General features: G+C 46.2%; 1 protein-coding gene across 1 annotated transcript; it reads right to left on the bottom strand.

Moving 5' to 3' along the window:
• Positions 1-11,749: 11,749 nt before the first annotated feature.
• Positions 11,750-15,068, bottom strand: LOC123128381 (ATPase GET3B). Its single transcript, XM_044548365.1, has 10 exons — positions 14,625-15,068; positions 14,470-14,532; positions 13,950-14,060; positions 13,721-13,795; positions 13,560-13,628; positions 13,420-13,485; positions 12,811-12,885; positions 12,615-12,713; positions 12,396-12,530; positions 11,750-12,289 (listed from the first exon to the last, which is right to left on the bottom strand). Exons 1-10 carry the CDS (start codon positions 14,976-14,978, stop codon positions 12,152-12,154), a joined length of 1,185 nt encoding a protein of 394 aa, XP_044404300.1. The 5' UTR covers positions 14,979-15,068; the 3' UTR covers positions 11,750-12,151.
• Positions 15,069-26,623: the final 11,555 nt, after the last annotated feature.

The following is a 26,623-nucleotide window of genomic DNA, read 5'->3' as shown; positions in this document are numbered from 1 at the left end:
TTTTTGTAGGGTCCGTTGGGTGGGCTTGGAATTTGACTATTTCATCCGCTGGTTTAAAAGAGGTGGACTTGGATCTCTTGTCAAGTATCACGTCATCCCTGTCTAGTGTGGAGCGCAGCGCAGATAATTCCTCGGCCGCAAGGGCTTCGGATAATGCCTCGAGGGCCAATGCGGTTGTTTTGTTTTCGGCGTGGAGTGTTGTGTCCGGATCACTAGTGAGAGTGATGATTCCGTTGGGCCCGGACATTTTGAGCTTGATGTACCCGTAATGGGGTATAGCTTGGAAGATCGTGAATGCCTCCCGCCCTAAAAGGGCGCGGTATCCGCTACTGAATGGGGCCACTTGGAATGTAATTTCTTCGGACCTATAGTTCTCCAGCGTGCCGAATACCACATCTAGTGTGATTTTCCCAGCACAGCGTGCTTCCCGACTGGGGATGATTCCTCTGAAGGTTGTGCTGCTTTGCTCAATGCGGTTCCAGTCTATTTCCATTTTTTGAAGAGTTTCCTCATAGATGAGGTTTAATCCATTGCCGTCGTCCATGAGTACTTTGGTGAGTCGAAAGCCGTCCACAATTGGACTGAGGACCGGTGCAGCTGGTGCTCGGGCTGTTCGGAATTTAGGTTCGTCACTGGCATTGAAGGTAATAGCCGTGTCACTCCATGGATTTATTGCTGCCACGTGGCAGATTTCGGCAAGGCTGCGGAGTGTTTGCTTGCGCCTATTATTTGATGTGAAGGTTTCAAAGACTGTTAATACCGTATTGTTATCCCCGGGATGGTGCTCTGTTGCATCTGGGATGAGAAGATCCTCACCACTTTTGGCCACCTGCCGGAGTACCCAACATGCTCTAAGGTTGTGTGTTGGTATGGTATCCGTTGTGCTATGAATTTTGCAGGGTCCGTTGAGCCATCCCTCCAATACGGTTCCACGCCCTATAGAGGGTCTTTGCTTCTTTGTAATTAACTCGGGTGTCTTATGGTAGTGCACCCTTTTACTTCGGACTGGGTGTATATTCGGAGCCGGATTATCCCAAAATTTCGTTTCGATTTTCCAGGCGCTTTCCATCGCACAGTACTTTCGTACTATGGACGCCAAGTCAGCAAAGCGTGATATGTCACGGCGACTTATGGAGTTAAGGATTCCCTTGTCCGTGCAATTATTGCAGAAAAATGAGACTGCGTCTTCCTCGCGACAGTCCTTAACCTTGTTCATCACAAGGAGGAATCTTGCCCAATAATGATGTACTGTTTCCTGGGGCGCTTGCCTGATGTGGGAAAGATCGTTTATGCTTGGGTGGGTGGGTGGCTTTGAGTCCAAACCCTTACCCGATCTGAGACCCAGGGGCCGAGGAGTTTCCAATCTTGGAAGTTCGGGTTTCGGGATGTTGCCCGATAAGTCTGGCCCGCCGCCTGACTCTAGGTTCAGGGCTTGGGTGAAGTCCTCCCATAAACGGGTATCCGGCTGGGAGAGCTCAGGAATCCGAACATAGTTAGTCCTTAAGATAGAGGAAGAATCGCCGCATTGTTCCTCCACCACCGCAATATGATGGGTGACCGGTGGAGAGTTAATCTCCCTTTGATCGGGTTTAAGCCCAATCCGATCATAGTCCGTAGCGACTCCCAAGGCGGCGATGCGATCCAAGAGCTCGTTTAGGGATGAGAGCTCCATTGGATCCATCTGCTCGGCAAATTCTGAGCCGACGTGGAGGTTGTTCTCGATGACCCGAGAAGTCATCGTCGGTGCAGCAGCCGAACGGGCGGTCATGATGAAACTGCCTAGCCGGAGAGTTTGGCCGACAGCTAGGGCTCCCCCGGTGGTAATGTTGTTTTTAACAACGAGACGAGGCATCCTTCCTTACAGCGACGGCACAGTGGAACTCTCAATGAAAGCACCAATGTCGGTGTCAAAACTGGCGGATCTCGGGTAGGGGGTCCCGAACTATGCGTCTAAGGCGGATGGTAATAGGAGACAGGGGACACGATGTTTACCCAGGTTCGGGCCCTCTTGATGAGGTAAAACCCTACATCCTGCTTGATTATTCTTGATTATATGAGTGTTACAAGAGTTGATCTACCACGAGATCTGAGAGGCTAAACCCTAAAAGCTAGCCTATGGTATGATTGTTGTTGTCCTATGGACTAAAACCCTCCGGGTTATATAGACACCGGAGGGGGCTAGGGTTATACAAGGTCGGTTACAAAGGAGGAGATATACATATCCGTATTGCCTAGCTTGCCTTCTACGCCAAGTAAAAGTCCCATATGGACACGAGACGAAGTCTTCAATCTTGTATCTTCATAGTCCAACAGTCCGGCCAAAGGATATAGTCCGGCTATCCGGAGACCCCCTAATCCAGGACCCCCTCACTCATTGTTGGGTTCGACACTCTTATTTATCGAAAAAGGCTACAAATGCCCCCCTACGCTTGTGGGTTATCACAAGAATCAAAAGCCTTCGAGATATAAAGTTTTGAACAAGATGTTTGACATTGCAAGGGTCTCACAATTGCCTAGACTAGACCCGGGCATGGATAGCCCGGCCCGACGACCTAGCCCAAGCCTGGCCCGAGAAACCTGGGTTGGGTCAGGCTGGGCTTGTCGTTCAGGTCGGGCTCGAGCGTTGTTTTGTAGCTCAGAAGGTAGTTCGGGCCGCGCTTGGGCTTTTGTATTTTGGACCAGGCTTTCGGGCTTCAGGTCGGTCTTGCATGTGTGTACAGTAGAAAACTACGTCCAAGCCGGGCTTTCAGGCTTCGGGCTGGATTTTGGGTCGGGATCGAGCTTGAAAATAGAGGTGTATTTCGGGCTTCGGACCGGCTCTAGCTTGAGAAAGGAAGGTCGGGCTTTTACAAGCCCGGCACGCCCGGTGTTTGTCGGGTTTAGCCTAGACATAGATGACATTGTTGTGTATGTACCGACCCTTGGTAAAGGCATGATAAGGAGCCACATGGAAAGTATCTAGTGCATCCAATCATTTGGTGCTAGTGGTGCACCCGGTAACTCTACCTTGCCAATCATCTAGTGTATTCTGAAGCCAAGCTTGTTCCATGAGGCTTATCCAGAGGATGTTTTTTATTTGCATTCACGCCTTTTAGAAAGAGCCGCTAAATCAATTCCTATTTTAGGCGAAGGAAGTATTTAAAAGTATCCTATTTACAAATGTTGCAAAATTCTAAAACTCAATTATGTTGTAGAAGTAACAAGAATCTATCATATCACAAAATTTTAGATGCAAATTCAAAACATGGCAGGAGAAAAAAATGACAAATTCAATGATGATAAAAGAAAATGGGCCAAATTGAAGGCCCAGTTCGCATTGTATACGATTCACATTGTGATTTGTCTTTTTATATAGATAAGTATTTTGCATTTTGGTCTAAATTTTATACCAGGGTACATATGTATCGTATTTACATCCTCATATACTATTAAGTTTTTTAGTGCTTCTAAAGTTTCTGTGATCAGGTGCACGGATAACACCAAATGCTCCATCGCAAAAAAAAGACAACACCAAATGTTCCAATGCACCATATGATTTCCCAGGAGCCCTGCAATTCAACAATTGGGTCTATCTACGCCGAAGTCGACCGAGGAAAACTTACTGATTAGTCGGTGGCTCTACCCATCTAATCTAAGGGCGTCTACAATAGAATATGCAAATTTGGAGATGTAAAATAGAAGATGTAAAAAATTACATCTTTAAAAAGTGCTTTTTGCATTTTCAAAAAAGTGCCAACTTCAATAGAAGATGTATATCGGAGATGTAAAACAACAACTCCAATAAAAGATGCAAATGGAGATGTAAAACTATACTTCAACTATTACTTCATTTGAAACATATACTTCAAACATAGCAAATTCAACTACTACTTCATTTCAAACATAATAATTAAACATCATTCTAATTGTAAACATAGCAAACTCAACTACTATTACATTCTCTCTACCTCTACAACATGACACGAACCTTAAGTGAAGACATGAAATGACACATAGCCTACATCGAGAAATAACTTTCTTTTAATCATACTTACTAAATATAGCAAAAGAAAATCCTTTATCTATTACTCCATCCGTGAAGAAATATAAGAGCGTTTAAAGCATCTATAGTCGTAGGTTGCAAATTCAGTCCCTCAAACGCCCGCGGACGCGTCCGGGGCATTGACCGAGCATGCCTCAGTTGTTCAATTCCACACCCGCGTCCCTCATATCCAAACCCTCAAAACCATACAACCCTTGCAACGCTACATAAAAACACGTTCATATCCCGGTTCATCGGATCAACATTGCATCACCAGACAAAAGAAGCATAGTTACACTAGAAACAACTTAAAACATAATGGGGAAGGGTGGAGGAAATCACCATTTCCTCGCCGGACCCTTCCCCTTTTGGTAGTCGGCGCGACTGTGCCACTCCTCCATATAGGAGTCGGCGTGTGGAGATGCGTCGTCGTCGGAGCTGGAGGTGGAGCCGCCCGCCAAGTTGGAGTCAAAGTCACACCTCATGCCAGACAGCCTGCGGAGCGGGCGATCCTGCTCCTTTGCATGGCAGGCCGCCTTCGCCACCGCCTCCTTGTTTGTCTCGCGCACCAACAACTCGATGGCAAGTCGGAGCGCTTGGCATTCTTGCGCGCGAGGACCGACGCGAGGAGCGTGGCCTCGGGATCGACCGGCGTGCTTGCGCGCGAACGACGCGCGGACATCTCGTCTCCCGCTGCTGCCCTCTCCCCCCACCCGCTGCCGCTCGCGCCAGGCCGCTCGTGCCTCGGACCCGGGCGTCCGAGTGTGTGACGGCTCCGGTGTGAGCACGAGGACCCAGCGGTTGCCGGGTACCATATTCAGAGCAGAGGGTGGTGGTGGTGGTGGGCGGCTTACTTGGAGGAGCAGCGCGGAGCGGCTGGAGCTGCGCGCCGGGCGGGAAGGGCCGACAACGTCGTTAGCACTGCGTCGACGGGTGCTGGGCAGTGACGAAGTTGACCCGCCGCTGTCCGATCCGCCTTGGTCGACCATCGAACGCCTCAACATGATGCAGAGGGTGACCTCCTCCACATTGTCGGGCTTCGCTTCGCGCAGCGGGCTTGCCCAGTCGTCGTCTGAGCCGGATTCCCCACCGGAGGCAGCGCTGCTTCGGTCGCCGACTATCGAATGCGCTCGGAGGGGATCGGAAGTGGAGTGGGCGAAGAGAGGATTGAAGTGGAGTTCGGATCGACTGCGGTTTAGGGTTTTCCGGATAGGGATATTTGTGGGGCAGGCGTGGGCCAAGCCGACGTGACGGACACGTCTGGGCCGCCCCATATTTGAGCTAGATTGGGGGGGTCGATCAGTCCAGGCGTTTGAGGCCTGTTTGAAGCGCCCGACTGGATCGAAATTTCGTGATCGGTCAGTGACCGGGCGGGCTGCTCAAATGTCTGAGGTGGGCTTGGGGTGCCCGCTTGTAGATGCTCTTAGAGCAACTCCAATGCACCGACCCAAACGGACAATGATTTTGTCCGCTTTTTGTCCGTTTGGGTCGGCCCGGCGGACACCCATGTTGTAAGTGCAACTATCCCTGGGTGGTTTTGGTAATTCCTAACAACATATAGCTCATTGAGCTAACATTATTCCAAGATTAATATTTCAGGAAAAGCTCAATGAATGGCATGGCATGGATGAGGAAAGTGGATCCCTCAAAATTCTAAGGACAAAAAGTTTGTCTCAAGCTTCAAGATCAAGACTCTACATTTTATATTTTAGTGATCCAAGATCACATTGAGTCTATAGGAAAAGTCAATACTATCAAGGAGGGATGAGGTGTTGCTTAATGGCTTGCTTGCTCAAAATGCTTAGTGATATGCTCCAAAATCCTCAACTACCTTCCCACATCCACATATGACCTAAACCAAAAGTCAAACTCGGCCCCACCGATTCTTTCTATCCGGCGCCACCGAGTTTCAAATGTCATAGCCACTGCCACAAACCCTAGGCAAATCGGTCTCACCGATAGGGATCTCGGTCTCACCGAGATGGGATTGTAATCTCTCTGTTTCCCTTCGTAACGTTCCGGTCTTACCGAGATGAGCGATCGGTCCCACCGAGATTGCAATGTAAACTCTCTGTTTCCCTTTTGTAACATTTCGGTCTCACCGAGATGAGCGAATCGGTCCCACCGAGTTTACCTGACCAACTCTCTGGTTAGCTTATTACCAAAATCGGTCCCACCGAGTTTGTGTAATCGGTCACACCGAGATTACGTTATGCCCTAACCCTAACCATATCGGTCCTACCGAGTTGCATCTCAGTCCCACCGAAAATCCTAACGGTCACTAGGTTTGATGAATCGGTCCGACCGAGTTTAACCATTCGGTCCCACCGAGTTTGGCAAATTGTGTGTAACGGTTAGATTTTGTGTGGAGGCTATATATACCCCTCCACCCACTCTTCATTCGTGGAGAGAGCCATCAGAACATACCTACACTTCCAATACACATTTTCTGAGAGAGAACCACCTACACTTGTGTTGAGGTCAAGATATTCCATTCCAACCATATGAATCTTGATCTCTAGCCTTCCCCAAGTCGCTTTCCATTCAAATTTTCTTTCCACCAAATCCAAATCCTGTGAGAGAGAGTTGAGTGTTGGGGAGACTATCATTTGAAGCACAAGAGCAAGGAGTTCATCATCAACACACCATTTGTTACTTCTTGGAGAGTGGTGTCTCCTAGATTGGCTAGGTGTCACTTGGGAGCCTCCGACAAGATTGTGGAGTTGAACCAATGAGTTTGTAAGGGCAAAGAGATCGCCTACTTCGTGAATATCTACCGCTAGTGAGGCAAGTCCTTCGTGGGCGACGGCCGTGATGGAATAGACAAGGTTGCTTCTTCATGGACCCTTCGTGGGTGGAGCCCTCCGTGGACTCGCGCAACGGTTACCCTCCGTGGGTTGAAGTCTCCATCAATGTGGATGTACGATAGCATCGCCTATCGGAACCACGACAAAAACATACGTGTCTTCAATTGCGTTTGAATCCTCCAAATCCTTCCCTTTACATTCTTGCAAGTTGCATGCTTTACTTTTCGCTGCTCATATACTCTTTTGCATGCTTGCTTGAATTGTGTGGAGATTGCTTGACTTGTGCTAAGATAGCTAAAATCTGCCAAGAACTAAAATTGGGAAAATGCTAGATTTTTATTTGGTCAAGTAGTCTAATCACCCCCCTCTAGACATACTTTCGATCCTACACATGTCCGTTTCCGTGTTTAGGTCGGTGCATGCTCCCACGCGATGCTCCCAGTGCCACTTCGCTTGGTGCACTAGGACGGCGATCCGTTGCCTTGGCCGGCGGGAAGATGACGGCGGAGTGGAGGGGGGAAGCGCGCGGGGAGACGGCGGGGCCCTTGCCCTTTCCTTTGCCGGAGAAGAGGCCCATTGCGGTGGCTAGGGTTTGCTAGGCTTTTATCGCCGGTAGGGGAGCACAAGGGTGGCGATATGGGGACGGGGCGTCTGGAAGCGGATGAAGACGGCCCCCACCGCACGCTCGGATTAAAAAAGGCCGACTGCCGTCGCTGACGCGTAGGCCTGTGGTGAGCGGTCGTCATTAATAAAGCTAACCGCGGTAGTTGGGCGGCCGCTTGGTGGGGACGTGGCGGACACAGAGAAGACTCGCGAGGCGTTCGCTTCGCGTCCACGCCGACGAGTTTTTGTCGCAAAATTTAGACCGCAAATGGGTCCGTGTGGACGCCAAGCTGACGCATTTTGCGAATGGATCGGCGCGTTGACCCAAACGAACGGCGACGGACGAAATGGGTATCAGAAGCCCACCGCAGCTAGGAGAGACGTTTGTGCATGCATGGAGGCAGAATGTAAGGGCATGTTTGGTTCCAATAAGTCACGTGACCTGAGCACACCTTCCCACCTTGTTTTTTAATGTAAAGGTAATGAGACTCACGTAAAAGGGGGTGACTTATAAGTTTTAAGTTGGGGTGAAGCAACTTATGAGTTATAAGTTGGAATGACTTTTGAGTTCGTTTGACAAAATAAATCATTTTTTGCACTTTTCGACTTATAAGTTGGTCACTTATTTAAAACCAAACAGGGCCTAATTCCCCACCCCTAAGCATTGAATGGAGCAGTAGTGCGCTGCCGTTCCTGGTGATCATGATGAAGAAGCGGTCTATTCAGGGTCAGTTCGTTCCTTGCTGTGTTTCAAACAGGCTGGGCAGGCAAACGCGAATAGCAACGCACACAAGTACACTGACAGGACGGATTGGGCGCCTGTGCCCGTCAAGGCTTCTGCACTGGCAGAGTGGCAGGGCAACACTTGCCTCCTCGACACCGTCCATTGGCTGTTCCGGTAGGCAAGAGCCATGCCCAGGAGCATGCAACGTCGGACGCAGCCGTTCTGTTGGCTTTCTAATGCTTTTTTTGCAAGGCGAAAAAGGTCGAGTATCTTGGACAAATTTGACAAATTTGATCTATGGACGAAATCAAATTACAGAATGAACTGTTTCATGAAACTATTTCACACGGCTGACTTTTTGTGTGACACTCGACATGAAGGCGCCACACTATATTGTGCAACGCCTCACAGATAGGCGCTACACGCCTGGTCAGCGTTGCATCCCAGACTGTTTAAAAATTGTTAAGTCATTGTGCAGAGCCTAAGAGCTAGGCGCTGCACTGTATAGTGTGACGCCTAGCTCTCAGGCGCTGCACTAGTGGTTGCACTACAAAATGAAGCAATCACTAGTGCAACGTCTAGAAGCTAGGCGCTACACTGTATAGTGTGGCGCCTAACTCTCAGGCGCTGCACACCGACTTAGTAATTTTCGGATCACACGAGTGCGACGCTGGCCAGGCGTGTAGCGCCTATCTATGAGGCGTTGCACGGTGTAGTGTGACGCCTTCGTGTCGGGCGTCACACAAAAAAGTCAACCGCATGAAATAGTTTTATGAACGGTTTATTTTGTGATTTGATTTCGTTCATAGGTTAAATTTGTCAATTTTTTCAGTATCTTGCTCGTCATCGGTACCGCGCGAAATCTACGGGATCTAGCAGGAGATCTTCTGCGGTGGCCGTGGCACTAGGCAGCAGCATAGTTTCCGGCAGAGCAGCTTTTCCGTGGCCAGCCGGTGCAGCCACTGCTGGCTCCCGAGGTGGAATATTCATGATGCATGCGCGGCGCGTATGCAGGGCAAGATCAGTTGCTGCAGCCGCCAAGGCTTTGCCTCTATTGTCATGACGTATTAAGAGGCTGTTTGAATTGTGACAATCTTTGTCATATATTGTCACATAATTTTTGATATATTTGTCACACTTGTTTTAGTTGAGTTGCTTAAATTATTAGCAACACTTTGGCTTGCCTAAAAAATCTTGTCACACTTTTTGTGTCTATAACATGTGTGGTTCACTGTTCATAAAAAAAATTCTTGCCTTAGATGTGACTAGAATCAAACACCTACCTAACTTGGTCAAATTTGCCTAAAGTTAGGTGTGACAAAGTGTGGCAATGTGTGGCTGGGAACCAAACAATCCCTAAATTACATTGGTGATTTTAGAAAAGAAAAATGAATCACATTAGTCAGAAATGTATATGTGTATTTCAGGGAAATTCGTGTAAAATAGTTTTCATTGCATAAAAAAGTTTTTTCCTTCTTCTCAAGAGCATGCAAATTGCACGTTTTATGGGAGGCAAAGGGTAAAATGCAAGAAAGATAGACAGCTCCCACCACACCCCGATGAGTAGTAAATCTAACACCAACTCCATTTCAACCGCCTGAACTAACAAGGTCTACAAGACCGCGTCTCAACCAAAGTTGATCACTTCTGAAAAGCAACAACTTCAAAAGAACTGCATTTGCCGACGCGCCAATCACTCTTGGGCGCCTAAAAGAGTTGGTAGATGGGTGGCGAGACTCGAATAGCGCGAAGGAAGCCATCATCTTTGATTCACCCGTGATGGCGTGCATAACACCCTTTAAGAACAATCCGGAACAACCATGAGACCAAAGAAACGCAAAGTGATCTCCAAGCCATGTCTTCAGAAAAGATGCTCCCAACAAAGGAAGAACATCGAAGACATCGTCATCGCCGATCTAGGTATGAACCTAGGCTTTAGCCCAAAGACAACAAACCGAGTGAGAGAGAGAGAGAGCGAGGTGCCAACACACCACAAGAGCGTCGTCACCGCTAGCATCAACCGGAGCCATGTAGGACTTTCGTTAGTATTGTCACACACCTACATCCCAACCCACCAGAAAGAGGCAACACCACCCAATATGGTTCACTCCGCCTCCGCCGCAACACCTCAACGTAGCAGCCACCTCGTCACGCTACACCAGCACCTCCGTCAATATGGCCGACACCACTACATCGAGCCCACCACAACGCCCAACTGCAGCTGAGCCATAGCGCCACCACGCCTAACAACAGCCATGGTCGAGCGCCGCCACCAAGATGCGGCAAGGATGGACCAGAGGCTCAGGCTGCTGCCGCTGTCGAGCGGCACCACCAGATGTGGGTCGCCCCACCACCATTGTCGTCAAGCGGGGATGCCGTCGGATCATCACTACGCTGCCAAGAGCACCGACAGACAGATCCAAGCCGTCGTCAGAGGGAGGGAAGCGGGAAGTCGCGCTGGGGAGATGCCTTCCCTCCCCCCTCTCCAGCTGTCAGCACTGCTTGAGCTTTGCCCCACAGTGGCCCACAATCCACGGTAGCAGCAAGGGAGGAAGGCAAGGATGGGCCGGCCATGCGTGGATTGGGGATATTTTTTCCCTGTATTGCCTGCGTAAAACGGTTACATCCTCAACTAAAAGCGCCCAAAAAAAATTATGGGGGCGGGGGGGGGGGGGGGGGGGGGGTTGGCTCCTCCTCGCGAGGATTACAAACTAGAAAATGTGCAACCTTGTTTTGCTTCCCTAGGAGAATCATCAAATTTAAGATGATGGCCGCGCGCCGTCAGCTCGTTTCAGTATTTGTAGTCGTCGCTAGGTGGTCTATGGATCTGGATGTAATTTTTATTATTTTCGGTATCCGTTGTACTGCCATGATCGAAGATGAATAGATCAGAATTTTTTCTAATTTTTTTTGCAAAACCCCCACACAAAAAGAAGTACATTCATAGATAGCCGCCACACGAGCGATCTTGACAAAAAAAAAACTCCTCATTGACGCTTGGTTACGAGCGCACGCCCATTTATTAAATTTTGACTACAAAAATAGTTTGAAATTTTCAGTATATGACATATATTTCCCTTTTGTTGTGACCACGCACAGACTATTTCTGTGTGTTTTTTCTAATATCCTCCTGCACATGTTTGTACTGCATTGCGTTGCTGCAAGTTTTATACTCCCTCCGTTCCCTAATACTCCTATAAGAGACATTTTAGTATGTATATTCACTCATTTTAGTATGTATGTAATCAATATATTGAAATAGCTAAAATGTCTTATATTAGGGACGGAGGGAGTAATACATTGTGCATTGCATCTTTTTGCACCGAGCTGCGTTTTACAGGGCGTACCCAAATTAATAAACTATTAGCAAATGTTTACTGGAAAGTCTAAATTCATCGCATTAGATCAGTTCAGTCCAATAATTTGCAAACCTACATATTTGGCATCAGACCTAGCACACTGCAAGTGTTGATTTCCCATAAATTAGGCCCAGTACCGCCGACTATGTGCCCTAGATCACACGTGGATTACTTGTCAGCGAATGGCCAGGAGCGATATTAAACTCTTTGTTTTCCCAAGCTGCCACACGAGCGATTTCGACAAACACTCCTCATTGCTATTAACATTTACATGCCGCACATAGAATTTTTGTTTACAAAGTTTTGGATCTGAAATCCCACAAGTGATCCTATAAGGACAAAGAAGCAGAACACTGCAGTAACTGGGCTGCATTGGCAGGATAATGCAGCTGTGTAACCAATCTTGTAGTATTACTGTCAAGTATAGCAAATCCCTTTTCTCATAAAAAAAGTATAGCAAACCCCATATGCTAGCTCAGTGAAACCCTCTGGATTTATGTGCTATTTACTCACGTTAGGGATGGGCATCTGCTAAGCTGGATTCTACCCAGTAGCTCTAGAGAACTTGGATTGGATAAACAGTTGTATCGACCAAGTAGTTCCACCCGAAGTTATCACATTTTCCCGCAAACTAAGATCACTTCCACACTATATCACCCAAAAACTTGAGAGCAGGAACTCCTCTAATTTCCATGTCCACGAGAGGTGCTTGCATTATGTTCAGTCCCATCAACTCTGGATCACTCTTTATCATATCCAATGCACGTGTTTGATCCTGCATGAAACAAAATGCATAAGCTGCCCTTGCACATTGGTGGTTTCTGCAAGCAGATCATTAGTTGAAGATCAAAATTATTAGTAGTGTCAATTCTCCATTGTACCTTCCTTTTTATAGCACAAAATTTACAGTCTGATGATGAAGGTGGTAGAACTTGGTTAACAATAAGTCTCCTTACAGGAACACTTTCCTTTTGCAAGGAAGAATGTAATCTCGCTGATTCACTGATTGCCATGACCTGAAAATGGCAAAAAAAAGGGCAACTATTATTACTGGGACATATAAATAGAGAAGGGGCTGCGGAGGTGAGGAGAAAATTTACCGTTGGAATCGTCACGATTATAAATTCAGTCGATTCTGTGTCACGGAAAAGCTCTCGCACCTTGACCATCCTTTCTCTGAGTTGCTCCAATTTGTTCGCCTTGAGAAGGAGAATAATGAGTTCAAAGTTTTAAACACCTACCTGGTGAAGAAACAATACATTCCAGTTTAACAGAGGAACTGAACAAGGAACTTACTGCATCCTGCTGTTGAACTTCTTGTCCAAATACTGATTTAATAGCTGATGTTGCTGAAGCAATCTTGCTCCTAAGCTGGATGGCAGGAAAAGTTAAATTAGTATAAAAAACATCAGCTAGATGGAATATAGCTATTTGTCACGGGATTTAAAGAACTTCAAGTGAAAAACTTGTTAAAGTTCCAAAGATACTGGATGGAATAGACAAAACAATATACGAATACTTAATATTCATGTTATTTGGACATATGAAGCAGGTGAAGGGGAAATTTCTGAGGTCTGGTAACCATAACTGACAAAATACTAGACCTCACTTACTGTAAAACAATTGAAACATAGTACTGAATAGACGAGTATTTAAGACCCAATTTCACAAGTTAACATAAAGGCACAATGTGAAGTTGCACAAACAAGCACAAATGAGCAAAGGGTACAGCAGCAGCAATGCATTGGCTTCTACTATTGTTTATCCAGAAAAATAACAGAAGAGATATGGCAAACAATTTTGGTAACACAAAATAAGTTGACTTTTTCTTCATTCAGCCATTTAATATGCGGTCTGGGCCTTGCATCTTAACATGATAGCACATCACACTAAAGACAATAGTACCTTCAAAATCTTCCCGATGGATGCATCAAGGAAGTCTGGCAAAGATAATAACCGGAGTGTATGGCCCTGTCAATAGGTGAGGCAAATCATAATGTGATTGTCAAGAGTCAACTTTGAATTCACAGAGATATGGTCATTACCGTAGGAGCAGTGTCAAATACAATGCGGCTAAACATGCTATACTCCGGTGCTTCGAGGAATTGTATAACCTGAGGTGGCATGCAAATAGGAAATCACAAGCTAGAGCTAGAAGAAACAAGCGAAGTAGGGAGACTATAAGCCTGAAGCCATCTCTTTTTACCTTTGAAATTGCTATTGCTTCATCCAACCCTGGTGGTGGTGTGTCCAATAACTCGCCCAGTTTTAACTCCCCAAGCTGTATTTGACAAAGAATAAAGATGATAATTATAAAACAGAAGCTGGACAGAGCAATTCAGGTTAATAACAATCAAGAGAACACCTACGACTGAACGTAATGTACACGAAATAATGTATTGTTAGCAAAAGTAGCCAGAAATATTGCCATGTACCTGGTCAGCAAGAATCCCTAGGCCCATGCCGTCCATGAAATCTTTTACTCCGGTCCCTCCATTCTTTTGGTTTATTGTCCGAAACTCTTCACGAGACTTCTCAGGATTTATCTGTGCCAGAATCACAAAATGTAACATTCAAGCCATGCAATTCAAGATTCTAGACCAAGTGATACACACGATTAAACCAGGCCTCCACTACTTGTGAATCCACAGAACTAAACCCTTGTGATCCCTGAATCTTTTCTCAAATTTAACAGTTGAGTTTTCCCTGATATTAAAATTGAAATGGTTTTAATGAATTAGTCCTGTTAACATTGCATCAATAAAAGAAGATACCACATATGCAAACTTTTCAAGGGAAATTACTGATAGAAGTTGGCTGAATTATTAGAGTATACTTGAACTATTGGCACAACACAAAACAGTAGCACTCCAATGTATTAGCATTTATTAATTATTAGCATAGGGGTGTCAGATAGACTGTCTTCGGCGCTGTTGACATACCAATGTAACTCACCTCAAGCGCAAACAATGGCGAATCAGTACCTTCGACAGGCGCGAGAGCCCCACCAGTCAAATCCTAAAACACGCAGCCAGGGGCAATGTTACAAATACATCAGGAGTGCAAACCCAGAGCGAACTCACTGGAAGAGCTGGAGGCTGGTGGGTGACCTGCGCAAACGAATCGCTCAGGGAGTGCGCGGGGTCGGTGGAGACGACGAGGGTGGGGTGGCCGCTGTTGGCGAAGCGCACGGCCAGCGAAGCCGCGCAGCTCGTCTTCCCGACGCCCCCCTTCCCACCGAGCATGTAGTACCGGCGCGTCGTGCGGGCCGCCATCTCCTCGAACCCCAGCTCCTCGGCCCCCTCCTTCGCGGACGGGGCGGCCTCCGCCGCGGCCGAGGCGCGCAGGCGCAGCGGCGCGTAGCGGAGGGGGCGCCTTAACGGGAGGCGCGCGGAGCGGGCGGGCGCCGCCAGGGAGAGGCGGTGCGCCGCGGCGTGGAGGTGCGGGGAGGCGGTCGCGAGCATCGTGGATGAGGGGGGGAGATGGGTTCGCCTGTTCGGGTTTCTCTTCTCCGCTTCTGGTTGATTTTCTGCCGAGTGAGGACGACGAGGCCGGTCTCTCGCACCAGCGCGGAGGAGCACGGTGCCACCGTCTGCCACGCCGCCTCCGCCCGCGAGGCAGCCCAACCCCGCCCGGCCTGTCTGTGCTTGCCAAACCCACGAACATTCAGGTCTTCAACGAGTCAGCTGGCCCATCTAAACCAAACCATGCATGGGGGGCATTTCCCGAAATCACTACTTTGAGGAGTACTTCTTCTAAAGATCACTCCCACCTCTAAAACCATGCGTTCAAAGCTTGAAACGTTTTCACCGCTGGATCCCTCGCGTCGAAAGTAGATCACATGTTGATAAGTTTTGACAAACTCATTTTTCACGAAAAAACAGACGAAAAAATTGAACCGGGAGCATGTTTGTTTTTCCTTTCTAGAAGCCGTTTCCGAGAGGCACGACATGCCTCTCGCGGAAGCAAATCTGTGCCTCTTGCTGAAGTAAAATCGTGCATCTCATGAAAAAACAAACAAAAAACTTATATTTTTCGTTTCTGAAAGGCACGGCCATGCCTCTCGCGGAAGCAAAATCGTGCCTCCCACAGAAGGGAAAAAACACATTTTTTCGGTTTTCAAGAGGCACGGTCGTGCCTCTCACAGAAACAAAACGGTGCCTCTCGCGGAAGCAAAACCGTGTGTCTCGCGAAAGAAAAAGAAAGTAAAAATGTGTTTTTTATTCCATTTCCGAAAGGCATGGTCATGCCTCTCGCGGAAGCAAAAACATGCCTCTCATGAAAGGAAAAACAAAAAAATGCATTTTTTCGCGCAGATTTTTTTCTTGGTTTTTTGCCTGAAAAGTTAGAAAAGACCGGTGAAAAACCGAAAAGTAAAAGAAAACTATCTAAAAAGCTGAAAAAGCATGTGAAAAAAATGAAGAAATCACTCAGAGTGTGACACGTGGTGACAGCTGAGAGCGCGCCAAATGATCGTCGGGAGGCTCCCGAAGAAGCGCTGGCCAACTAGTTGCTCTCAACATTTCCTATTCAACGCCTTCAGCAGCATTTGCTATTTAGGGCCTTCAGCGCCGGATATAGCCTATTCTACACACCGGCACACACCCCGCCTCCAGCCAGGGCTCGGCCCATTTTTTTTTTGTTTCATCAAATTTAAAAAATGCGTGCATGGGATTCTATAACCACCTGGCTTCACAACTGATCGCGATGACCACCTGGGAGGCTTGGACACAACACCTTCTATTGCTACACTATTTTTTTCCTTCTTTTCTTGTTTTTCAACTTGTAACACTCAAACCATGCACACACAAAAATCTTGTAACACTAAAAACAGATCTTTTCTAGACCGGTTTTTGTTTTTATTTTATTTTTAGATTTCTATTTTTCCTTTTCTTTCTGTCCGTTTCCTTTCATTTTTTATTTAGTTTTTCAAAAGGCACAACACTTTTTCGAATTTGATGCACACCTTTTCAAAATGCTTCAAAACAAATGAACTTTTTCCAAATTTGTGAAAAAAATCAAAATTGATGACCTTTTTTTATAAAATTGATGAAGTTTCTTAAATTTAGTGTACTGTTTTTTTAAAATTGATTAACTTTTTTCAAACTATTGTTTTTTAATATTGATGAAGTTTTTTTCAATTGATAAAAAATCAAAATTGATCAATTTTTTCGAAAATTGTGAACTTTTTGGAAAAATACATGAACTTTTTCCAATTTGGTGAACTTTTTTTCAATACGCAAACTCCTTTTCGATCTTCATGAACTTCGTTTGAAATCAGTGAAACTTTTGAATTTGACTCACATTTTTTCAAAAAGAAAGCAAGTTTTCTAATTCTTTTTGCAAATAATTCAAAATTCTAAGTGCTATAGTAAAATGTACAGTCTAATGTGTAATAAATAATGCGGCTACTATTGTTCTTAATGGGTCCGTGCTGTAATTAGATACTACTCCCTCCGTCTAGTGGTTAGCCAGACGCCTGCATGAGTGAAAAGGTGCGAGATCGATTCCTTGTCGAGAGCCATTTTTCGGGGTATTGTTTCAAGCTGCGTGTTTCGTGCGCCGGCCCACCAGACGCTGCATTGAGCGCCAGTTGCCTTAAGCGGGGCTAAAGGCGCGGAATATGAGGTCCCGCTTTCAGCGCCCATTTCTTTGAGATTTACAGACGGACGCACCCAGCCCTAGGAGCGAAAACGGACGAAACTGAGTGCCATCATATTTATTTTCATATTTTTTTGTAGAAGCGGAAATGAATATAAAAACCCCAGAAATTAATACGGAAACAGAGAGTACCGGAAACGGACACGGAGTGAATACAAAGTGGATACGGAAACAAAAATAGGCATTGGTCGGAACTTAAAACCCCCTTGAATCATAGAGAAATACATACAAAAACAAACAAATTTAATGAGTTGTTAACATGGCTACAAAATAATATCATTATGTTAACAACTTAGCGTAATATTGTAGTAGTACCGGATAATTGCGTATAGGGTCAAGCTGAGTACATGTGTGGTAGTAGAAGTTGGGCCTTAGATCCATTCTACTAATTGTGTCATTGTGTTCTCTTTGGTGGTTGGGCTACAAAGCAGTTATAGGTCTATAGTAAAAACAGAAATTCCATATTCATGAAACGGAAAGATTCATTTTCATGCATGTTCCATCGCAGAACACCGTTCCGTTTTTGTTTCTCTTTCCGCATAAAAAAATTTTCATTTCCACTTCCGTTTTGCAAATTTTTGTTTTCGTTTTCATATTTCCTCTTCGTTTTCATTTTTTCTTCGGAAAAAGGAAAAGTTTCCACTCCATTTTCATCCCTACGCAGCCCTTTGCCCTGGGCTGGCCCATTTACACTTTTTTTTTCCCTTTCAATAAAACCTGCAGATTTCTCAAAAAGAAAAACTTCAAAAAATGATCCAGACGGGATTAAAACTCCGCACCTGTAGGCTTAGTACAACCACAGTAACCAACTGGATAACTATCTTGTTGTGCCTAGTATACCGTAAAAAAGTTACCTTCTTAATTATTATCCAAATATCACAATAACAACGTGAACCTTTTTTGGTTCTCCCATTTTCGGTTTTCTTTTGACGTTTTTCCTCTATTTTCTAATTTTATTTTTCAAAATTTGTGAACTTTTTTCAAACCGACCTACTTTTTTCAACATTAATGAATTTTTTCAATATGTGAATATTTTTTAAAAATTTATGAACTTTTTTTGAATTTTTTAGGAATGTTACCATTTTTTGAAATTTGTTTAAAATATTTATGGTTTAAAAAAATCTATGACATATTTTTCAAAATCGATGATTTTTTAATAAAAATTTGCGATTTTTTTTTCAAAATTGATGAATTTCTCAGAAATTCGTTAACTTTTTCAAAGTTTGGTGAACTTAAAAAAAACAAATTCTCATAATTAATTTCAAAAAATTAAAAATCTAAATGACACAGTAATGGTACTATGCAATAAATAGTGCGGCTATAGTGGTTCTTAAGATTTCCGGGTTGCTATCAGTCACTGGCATTTAGAAGCTCTAGTGCTTTTAGGGGGGTAGGAGGGGGCTTTTGATCTAGTCATCTTCAATCAAGATAGTACAACAAGTCAACGAGCATGAGAGATAATAAAAATTACATCCTGAACCATAGACCATCTGGCAACGATTACAAGTACCGAAGCGAGCCGAAGTCGTGTCGCCGTCATCGCCCCTCCCTCGTTGGAATCGGGCAAAACTTATTGTAATAGACAGTCCGAAAGTCGTCATGCTTAGGCCCTGTAGAACTAGCGCAATAAAACAACAGTTGCTACCATTGAAGAGTAGCATAGATCGCAAGGATTCAACTTAAAAACACGTGAACATGAACAAACTCTGATCTGATCTGAGCAAATCCAACAAGAACAGATCCGCCAGACGCCCACCGACGATACTAGACGCACCGCTCGAACGGTGTCTAGGTGAGAGAATCTTATTCCATCTTCAGGGAGCCGCGACCGTTTCGTCTTCTTTAGCAGCACACAAATCCTAACAAAATTTGTCCTAAGTCCATCGGAGACGAGGCGGACCGCGGCGGCGCAAGTTCTAGGTATGCAGCGACATGAGTTTGATTCCTTAGGACAACCAGGTTTTGAAGGAATTTTTCATGCTATAATACAATTCAATGTGCTGCGCGTTCGAGCGCCGATCCACTAGGTGCTGCAATGAGCGCCAGTTGGCTTCCGCGACGCTAAAGGCGCGGAATAGGAGGTCCCTAGCTCTCGCTCTGCCATTTATGTTCCTTGTCAGGCCGATCCAAGAATGAGCCGAAGAGCTTGCTACGACGCGCGGTTCCTGGTCGATCAGTTCGGTGTTGATTGGTCATGGTTCATCGGTCCATCGTGACTTATCGAATTTTTTTTCCAAAATTTCAGGGAAAAAAGATTTTAAAACAAAATGCTCCTTGATTAAAGAAAGTTCTTCCATTTTTTACAAAAATTTTGGGGAGAAATCACGATTTTGAAAAACAATTTTTTTAAAAAAAGTTCAATTCTTAAAAAACATCTAATTTGAATTTTTTTACAGATGTGAAATAATTTCATCAGAATTAAAAAAAATCTATGTTTTTGGAAAATGGTTCAAAATCTCCAAAAAGTTCATATTCGAAAAAAATCAGAAATTTATGAATATTTTCACGAATTGGTAAAAACGGAAAATAAAAGAATGAGAACGAAAAATAAAAGGTAAGAAACTAATACGGAAAATGAAAAGAAAACGACAGAACTGGAAAAACCCATGCTGGGAAGAAAATAGAAGAAAAAGGCAGCCAGAAAAAAAAAACGTAAGAAGAGAAATAATACTGTAAGAACCTGGGAAGTAAGGAGAGGTTTACCCTGATTACCCGTTAAGTGGCGCAGAAGGCGCTACATAGGGCTCGGGGCATACGGGCTAGGCTAGGAAGCGTGGTACTGGCGCACAGAGCAATGCCGACCCAACCCAACCCAACCCAAACCACAAACCAGGCCATGCTGTATAAAGCCGAGGGTTTAGTCTTGCCGCGTATCACAGAATGTTCCATTTTCCTTGTCGACGCCAAGCGAAGAAAACCGTCAATAGGGTGCAAAACACACAATCCAGAAAGGAAGCAAAAAAGGAGTATCAGACGCATGCAAGCTCGAAAAAGAAAATGCGCAAGTGCATGAACCTTCCAGCCTTCACTAGAGTCCGACCAGGGACACCCGTATCGACCGGCCGGCCGATCGGTAGCGGCTAAGAGCGATCCGCCGGTCCTTCTCGGCAAAATGGTAAAAAAAATATCCACCGCCGGGTGACGCCACTCCGAGCGCAGCACGCATGCCCGCTGTCCGCCGCAAAATTACCGCGCTCCTTTCACCCATCGTCGCGTCCGGCGAGGGTTGGCCGGGCCGGCGGTGGCTTGCGCCGCGGAGCTTCCCCTCGCTATCACCCTGCATGCCCGGCCCGCCGACGCGCGGGTTTCCACGGCGGGGAGGCGGTCCACTTGTCCGCCCGCCCGCCCGGCTACTTGATCAACTTGCGTCCCCATTCCGCCAGAGGAAGAAACGAAACTGACGGCGGGCCGCGGCTGACGTGCTCGGCGCCATCCGAGCTATGAAATTCCATTCGTCGCCGGGGCGGGTAAAGAAGTGTTCATGTCCATTCTCTGCGTGTCGGAGGGCTCGTTTAGTCAGCTGGTAGATTCTCTGGAGATAATCTGGTTTATTGTTCACCAGCGACCTCGCTTGGCTTCTGGCCCTTGTGTATTGGCTAACGCGATAGCCTCTACACGCAATCATGCATTTTGCACGATGGTGACACGCGAGTGTGCATGCGCATGACAACACATTGGCTAGATTAAGTACCATGTATGATGTATCATTTGATGCAGGGGTACTGATCTGAACTTCTTAATTAACACCGCCTTTTAGCGGAGGATTCTTTGGAGCTCTGGTTCCTGTCAGATAATGGTTGGCATTCCTGAAGAACTAACATTGTCCTTGGAGATCAGTTTTTCCGTGAATGAAGTAGCACAAAAGCAATCGACCAATGTGGCTAGTTTCCTTCTCCCTATTTTCACGACAAAGGTACATTCCATTAGCTAAAGCATCACAAGGATAAAAGCGCAATAAACATATATCGGGGCTATGCATAATTGGAAATACATAAAGAATCCCATCGGCAAATAGCAAAATCATACAAGACTAAAATTATGCCTTGGTGGAGTAAAAAGAAAAAGTAACTAAGGGAGCAAAACAATGATCAACAACCTACGATAATGATCATATCCACACCAAGTATCTGTTGACATCACAAGTACAACGAGAAAAGTTCTCCAACAACATTGCCTTCAGAAAAGGAACAACGTTCAAGCGCCGCCGTCATCATACCCAACCACTGAAAGCCAAATCATGAGTTTTCGCCTTGAATATTAAGTTTGAGCAACCCATTTTAAAAGGCCACGAGACAAAAAAAACATCGTCATTGCTAGATATAACCAATTAGGGCCAGTCCTTGGGTTTCCACCCCGGACCTTGAGAACGGTACTTAAGAAGCACCACCAAATCAAACTCATCATGTGTTCTCGCCATCACTTTTCACGATCTCAACAGCCACATGCGTAGCACGAACTAGAGATACCACATAAGGGAAGATCATGCTTGCATAAGCAAGCAGCTAGCCGAGCTGCGACAAAAAGAGTCGGTCGCAACCGAAGGCTTCTAACAACGAAGGTCATCATCGCACACTGCAATGGAGATTAAGGGAGGAAAGTCGACGACACTGCCAAAGTTCTAATTATGGATGCTCCGACAATCTCGCACCGTCCTCATGTTTCGTCGTTCTCGTCTGTGACGGCTGAATCAGACGAGAAAACATACTCGTCATTGCCGCTAGATTTGAAGATCAAGGATCCCCCGCCCCGTCGGGATAAACACCTAGCAACATAGGACCATGCATACAGCCACCCGAGCAAAGAACCGCTATATTAGGACGCAGCAAGCCGACACTGTCGCCTCCGTACCTGTAGATTGGATCCTGGTCACCGACATATCACCACGCCGACCCAACCAGACAAATCCAACGTTATCGTTGTACAAACATGCCGTCTGACTCTAGTCATTGTCAATAGATCATACCTTCAGAGCACCCCGAAGCAGTGCCGTCAATCACAGAACCAGGCTTGATCTGCAGCCGTCGGCCCTAATCGGGCCCTACATTGGACCGCCACAGACGTTTCCCCGACCACCCCTTGACCAGCAACCCGGAGAGGTGTAGGAGTATACCTGGCCATGGGCAGTCCGGCCCGGGTGGCCCGACCCGGCCCGCAAAAGCCCGACCCAACCTTGCCCACGGGCCGCCCTGGGCCTAGATTTTGAGCCCGATGGCCGAGCCTGGGCGGGCACAGGCCCGTCGTATTTGCAGTTTAACGAATAGGCCCTGCCTGAGACCCGATAGGCTTTTTGCATGATGGGCCGGGCTTGAGCCTGATTTTTAGGCCCGACAACCGGCTCGGGCCTAGGTTTTTCGTGTCGGGCTTCGGTAGGCCCGGCCCGGCGGATGGCCAGGTATATGTAGGAGTAGCACCTAGCCCGAGGAGATCTCGCAGATTGGAAGCAGAAAGAGGCCGACCAACCCAGAAGATGAGGAGAGGCTAGGTTTTATCGATAAATGAGCGAATGAATGACCTACAATAGCAAGATGCACACAACCACTACATCCAAAAAATACAATTGTTTTACAGAAAAAGTTAAAAAAAAAGATCCGTGAAGAATATACCGGCATCCATGGTGACTGAATAGCCTAGAATGGCAGAACCTTCCACGGCCGGCCATCCGAGCACACGGGCACCGGCGTGGAAGGCTATATGTAATGTTGAACAGTGTGCTAAAACGTCGAAGGCCACTGAAAGTTTCAGTGGGGCGATTTGATGGGCAGATGCGTGTTGATTCTCGTTACGAAGTGCATCCACGTTCCGCGGTCAGGTTCGGCCCGCTCGGGGTACAAATCGCAAGTAGTGGTAGCCTCGCCTACCCATTCAGGAAGCCATGGCTTTTTCTGAATCTGAAACTAAAAATGCATCCCAGGAGCTACTCATTCAGCTTAGTTTTTTTTTTTCAAATCGATCTTCAATGCAATTTTTTTTAATACAGCACACACAAGCGTTGTATATACGCATATACACTCACCCCTATGAACGCACACACGCACACTCTACCCTTATGAGCACCTCCGAAAGACTGAGCCGGCATATCATCTGAGATTTTACGAAGTCATCATAGGTGCCTCGTAGTTGAAGGAAACGTCTCCACCCACTAAACGCGCATTGCCGGAAATCCTGAAATAAATACAGGATAACTGCGAGCACCAACACTTGAGCCCCTGGTGGGTTGGGGATACCACAGTCGACCTAACCATCCAACTACAAGTTGGTTCACATTTTCAATGCACTTTCATTCCTTATTAGACAACTTGCGATGATAAATTGGTATACCCAAATATGTAAATGGTAAGGATCCCAATTCACACCCAAACAATTGTCTGTAGGAATCTTGTTCTTCTTTGGCTCTCCCAAAACAAAACAATTCACTTTTGTTAAAATTGATCTTCAATCCTGACAATTGCTCGAAGAGGCAGATGACTTGCTTCATATTTCTAGCCTTCGCCATATCATGTTCCATGAAAACTATTATGTCGCGTATTGTAATACGGATACACCACCATCCACTAGATGAGGTACTAGCCCACCTACTTGACCGTCCTCTTTGGCCCGATCAATGAGAATTCCCAGCATATCTGCCACTATGTTGAACAAAATAGCGGACATCGGATCCCCTTGTCTTAGGCCCCTTTGCGTCTAAAAATAATGACCCGTGTCATCATTTACCTTTATGCCAACGCTACCTTTTTAAACAAAGGATTCAATTTTTTCAGGAATCATCAAAACCCTTCATACGTAAGGCCTGTTGGAGGAACAACCATTAACCTTATTATACGCCTTCTCGAAATTCATTTTCAAAATCACCTTATCTAGTTTCTTCGAGTGAATTTCATGCGATGTTTCATCTTTCATGTAGAACAACCACACCTTTTAATATGTGCCTGCCCGGCATGAAAACGGACTAAGTTGGTTGCACTACACTATGTGCAATTTGTGTAAGCCGGTTTGTACCAACTTGAGGGGAGGCTAACTTTTTTCGACAAACAACATTTTCATCCGGCCATTATATCGAGGTGATGCAACTGCACTGCGTGAATGACTGACGTCACATAGCAAGATGCACACAACCACTACGTCCAAAAATAAAGTTGTTTTACAATATTTAAAAAAAAAAGAAAGACCCGCGAAGAATACCGCCATCCATGGTGAATGAATAGCCTAGAACACCGTGCTAAAATGTCGAAGGCCACAGAAAGTGAGGCGATTTGATGGGCATATGGATGTTGATTCTCGTTACGAAGCACACCCACGTTCCGCGGTCAGGCGCGCTCGGGTACAAAGTACAAACCGCTCGCCTACCCATTCAGGAAGCCATGGCTTTTCTGAATCTGAAACTAACAATGGTTCCCAGGAGGTACTCATCTGAACGGTTGGTCTGACCTGACCTGACCATACGTGCCAAGGTTAGGTATTTAGCCAATATGGTTGGACTCATGGTATGAACATAGATGCAAAGCGCCAAGGACTAAACACATCAGCTTTGCAGGAATCAGTTCATTTCCTCCTTGGACAAGAACGTTAATAGTAATCTGAGGAACGTTACTAAGAGTAGTAAATAGTAATCATCTGTATCCTCATACGTGATTGCTGCAGAGTGCAGACAAAGAAGAAGAATTGATTTGCAGAGGTTATGATTATGTGTACTAGATTAATCAGTCAGGGATCTATGACGGATTGACTCTGCGTTTTCTGCCAAACATGGCAGTATTTCTTGTTGTGGTATAAACGATAGTGCCACTGATTTCAACAGTAGCTGTCTTTTTAGCCTGCCAGGGAATGTAATCACTCGTTCTCAACGCGTATGCATACCTCAAAGTGTATAATCTTTACTCGGCTGCTTGTCCCGCCTCCTAAACTAAGTATTCCTGCTGCTGCAACTGCAACAAACAAAATTTACTTTGCAGAGTACGTGTCAGGTCGAAACATTCAGTGAGCTGCAGCAGAATGGACCTGCCTGGCAAGGCTGGCCAGGACTCCGGGGCCTTAGGATCAATTTCCCGGCCGATCTGCAGCGAGTGGTTGTTTTCGTGCTTGATTTCCTGTGAAAGCACAGTTTTGGATTTTTCTTTGTGAAAACGTACACCACAGTCCACAAGTAACTGACACTAGAGGCCTGCTTCCTGCATGTCTGCATCCGTCACATTAAGCCGGCAAATCCCAGCCTCGATCCGAAACCTCGAAACTTCCACGAGTTCAGACAGGTGCATGTAACCGGAGCAGAGAATGGTTGGTACCACGTCGGCGTCTCGCATTGCTCAATTCATGCAGTCGCTGAGGATCCCAGGCAACAGATGAAGACGATGAGTATCCAGACGCCTGAATCGGCGATGTCTGAACTCTGAAGCCTCAAGGCAGTTGCTCGCACACGATCCCCCACCGATGCGGTGCGCACCCGACACGGCGAAAGGGGAGCCCAAGATCGGCGAGGGGTCACTCCGGACTGCAAAATATGGTTGACTAATATCGGACATCAGCACAGGATTTTTTCAGCAGTGGCAGGTCGGTTCTGACGGCGACGATCGATCAAAGTGCAGCGCGGCGCCTCCCATTCGGCAGCGGTGACGGCAGTGCGGAGAGAGTGGTTAAGATAACCCCTTATTGTAATGGCATCTTAGCAAATCTGCAACTACTCATCATTTGAATTTGATAGCTTGGGTTTCGGCATGAGCAACCCTGCATTTGAAAAATATCCAGTTGATCGGGCTCCATCGTTGATCTGGAAATGGCGGCAACTGCTGACAGGGACAATGCCCCTCCGGCCAATGATAAACTTCCGGCACGGCTGTCCTGGTTGGCGTTGGCTCATCACGCCTGCACTGCGTGTCTTCTAGGGCAGTAGAATATGCCAATGTCAACCTAAACACAAGCTCGCAAGCGTGAGGCCGTGAGCCATGGGGACGGACGTAGGAGACCCCCCCTCCCATGAAATATCCATCCATCATCACCTACAAAATAGAATTTCTTTCTCCGGAGCAACCCTGGCTTAAAAGAATCGGTTCGTCCCCGTACATCGGCGTCACGACGCCGACGTCGGCGCCTTTATCCCGGCATATTATAGGCACCTGCGAATTTACAACTGCAATCATTTCTTCTATCGGCCGATTGAAATATCGTTTGCGTACTTTTCGCCCCCGGGCATGGTCCTAACACGTTTATGCATGCCCTTAAGCAGAAGAGAACAAGCCCGGGATTTGGTTTATTTCGTCCAATGCCCATGCGACAACGTGTTCGAGCAGATTTAAAAACAAGAAAACTACTGGAAAAACACGGAGGGCGGGAGATTGATCGGAGCTAAGCAGCAGCACAAGCCCAGTGCCTATCCGACACCCAGGCCTAATTAAAAGGTGAGTGTGGACTGCTAGTATCTGCCACCTCGCGCCCGGTCCAGCCCTATAAATACCCC

The sequence above is a fragment of the Triticum aestivum genome, chromosome 6A, assembly GCF_018294505.1.
Source record: "Triticum aestivum cultivar Chinese Spring chromosome 6A, IWGSC CS RefSeq v2.1, whole genome shotgun sequence".
Lineage (NCBI taxonomy): Eukaryota > Viridiplantae > Streptophyta > Magnoliopsida > Poales > Poaceae > Triticum > Triticum aestivum.
Note: the sequence above shows the minus strand (reverse complement) of the source record. Positions and strands in the feature narration are given on the sequence as shown.

Coding starts and splice junctions, on each gene's coding strand:
- LOC123128381 (XM_044548365.1), bottom strand. CDS start 14,978: ATGCTCGCGACCGCCTCCCCGCACCTCCACGCCGCGGCGCACCGCCTC. Junction 12,714..12,810: donor AAGTTCAACAGCAGGATGCA/GTAAGTTCCTTG, acceptor CTCCTTCTCAAG/GCGAACAAATTGGAGCAACT. Junction 12,290..12,395: donor TTTGTGCTATAAAAAGGAAG/GTACAATGGAGA, acceptor TGTTTCATGCAG/GATCAAACACGTGCATTGGA.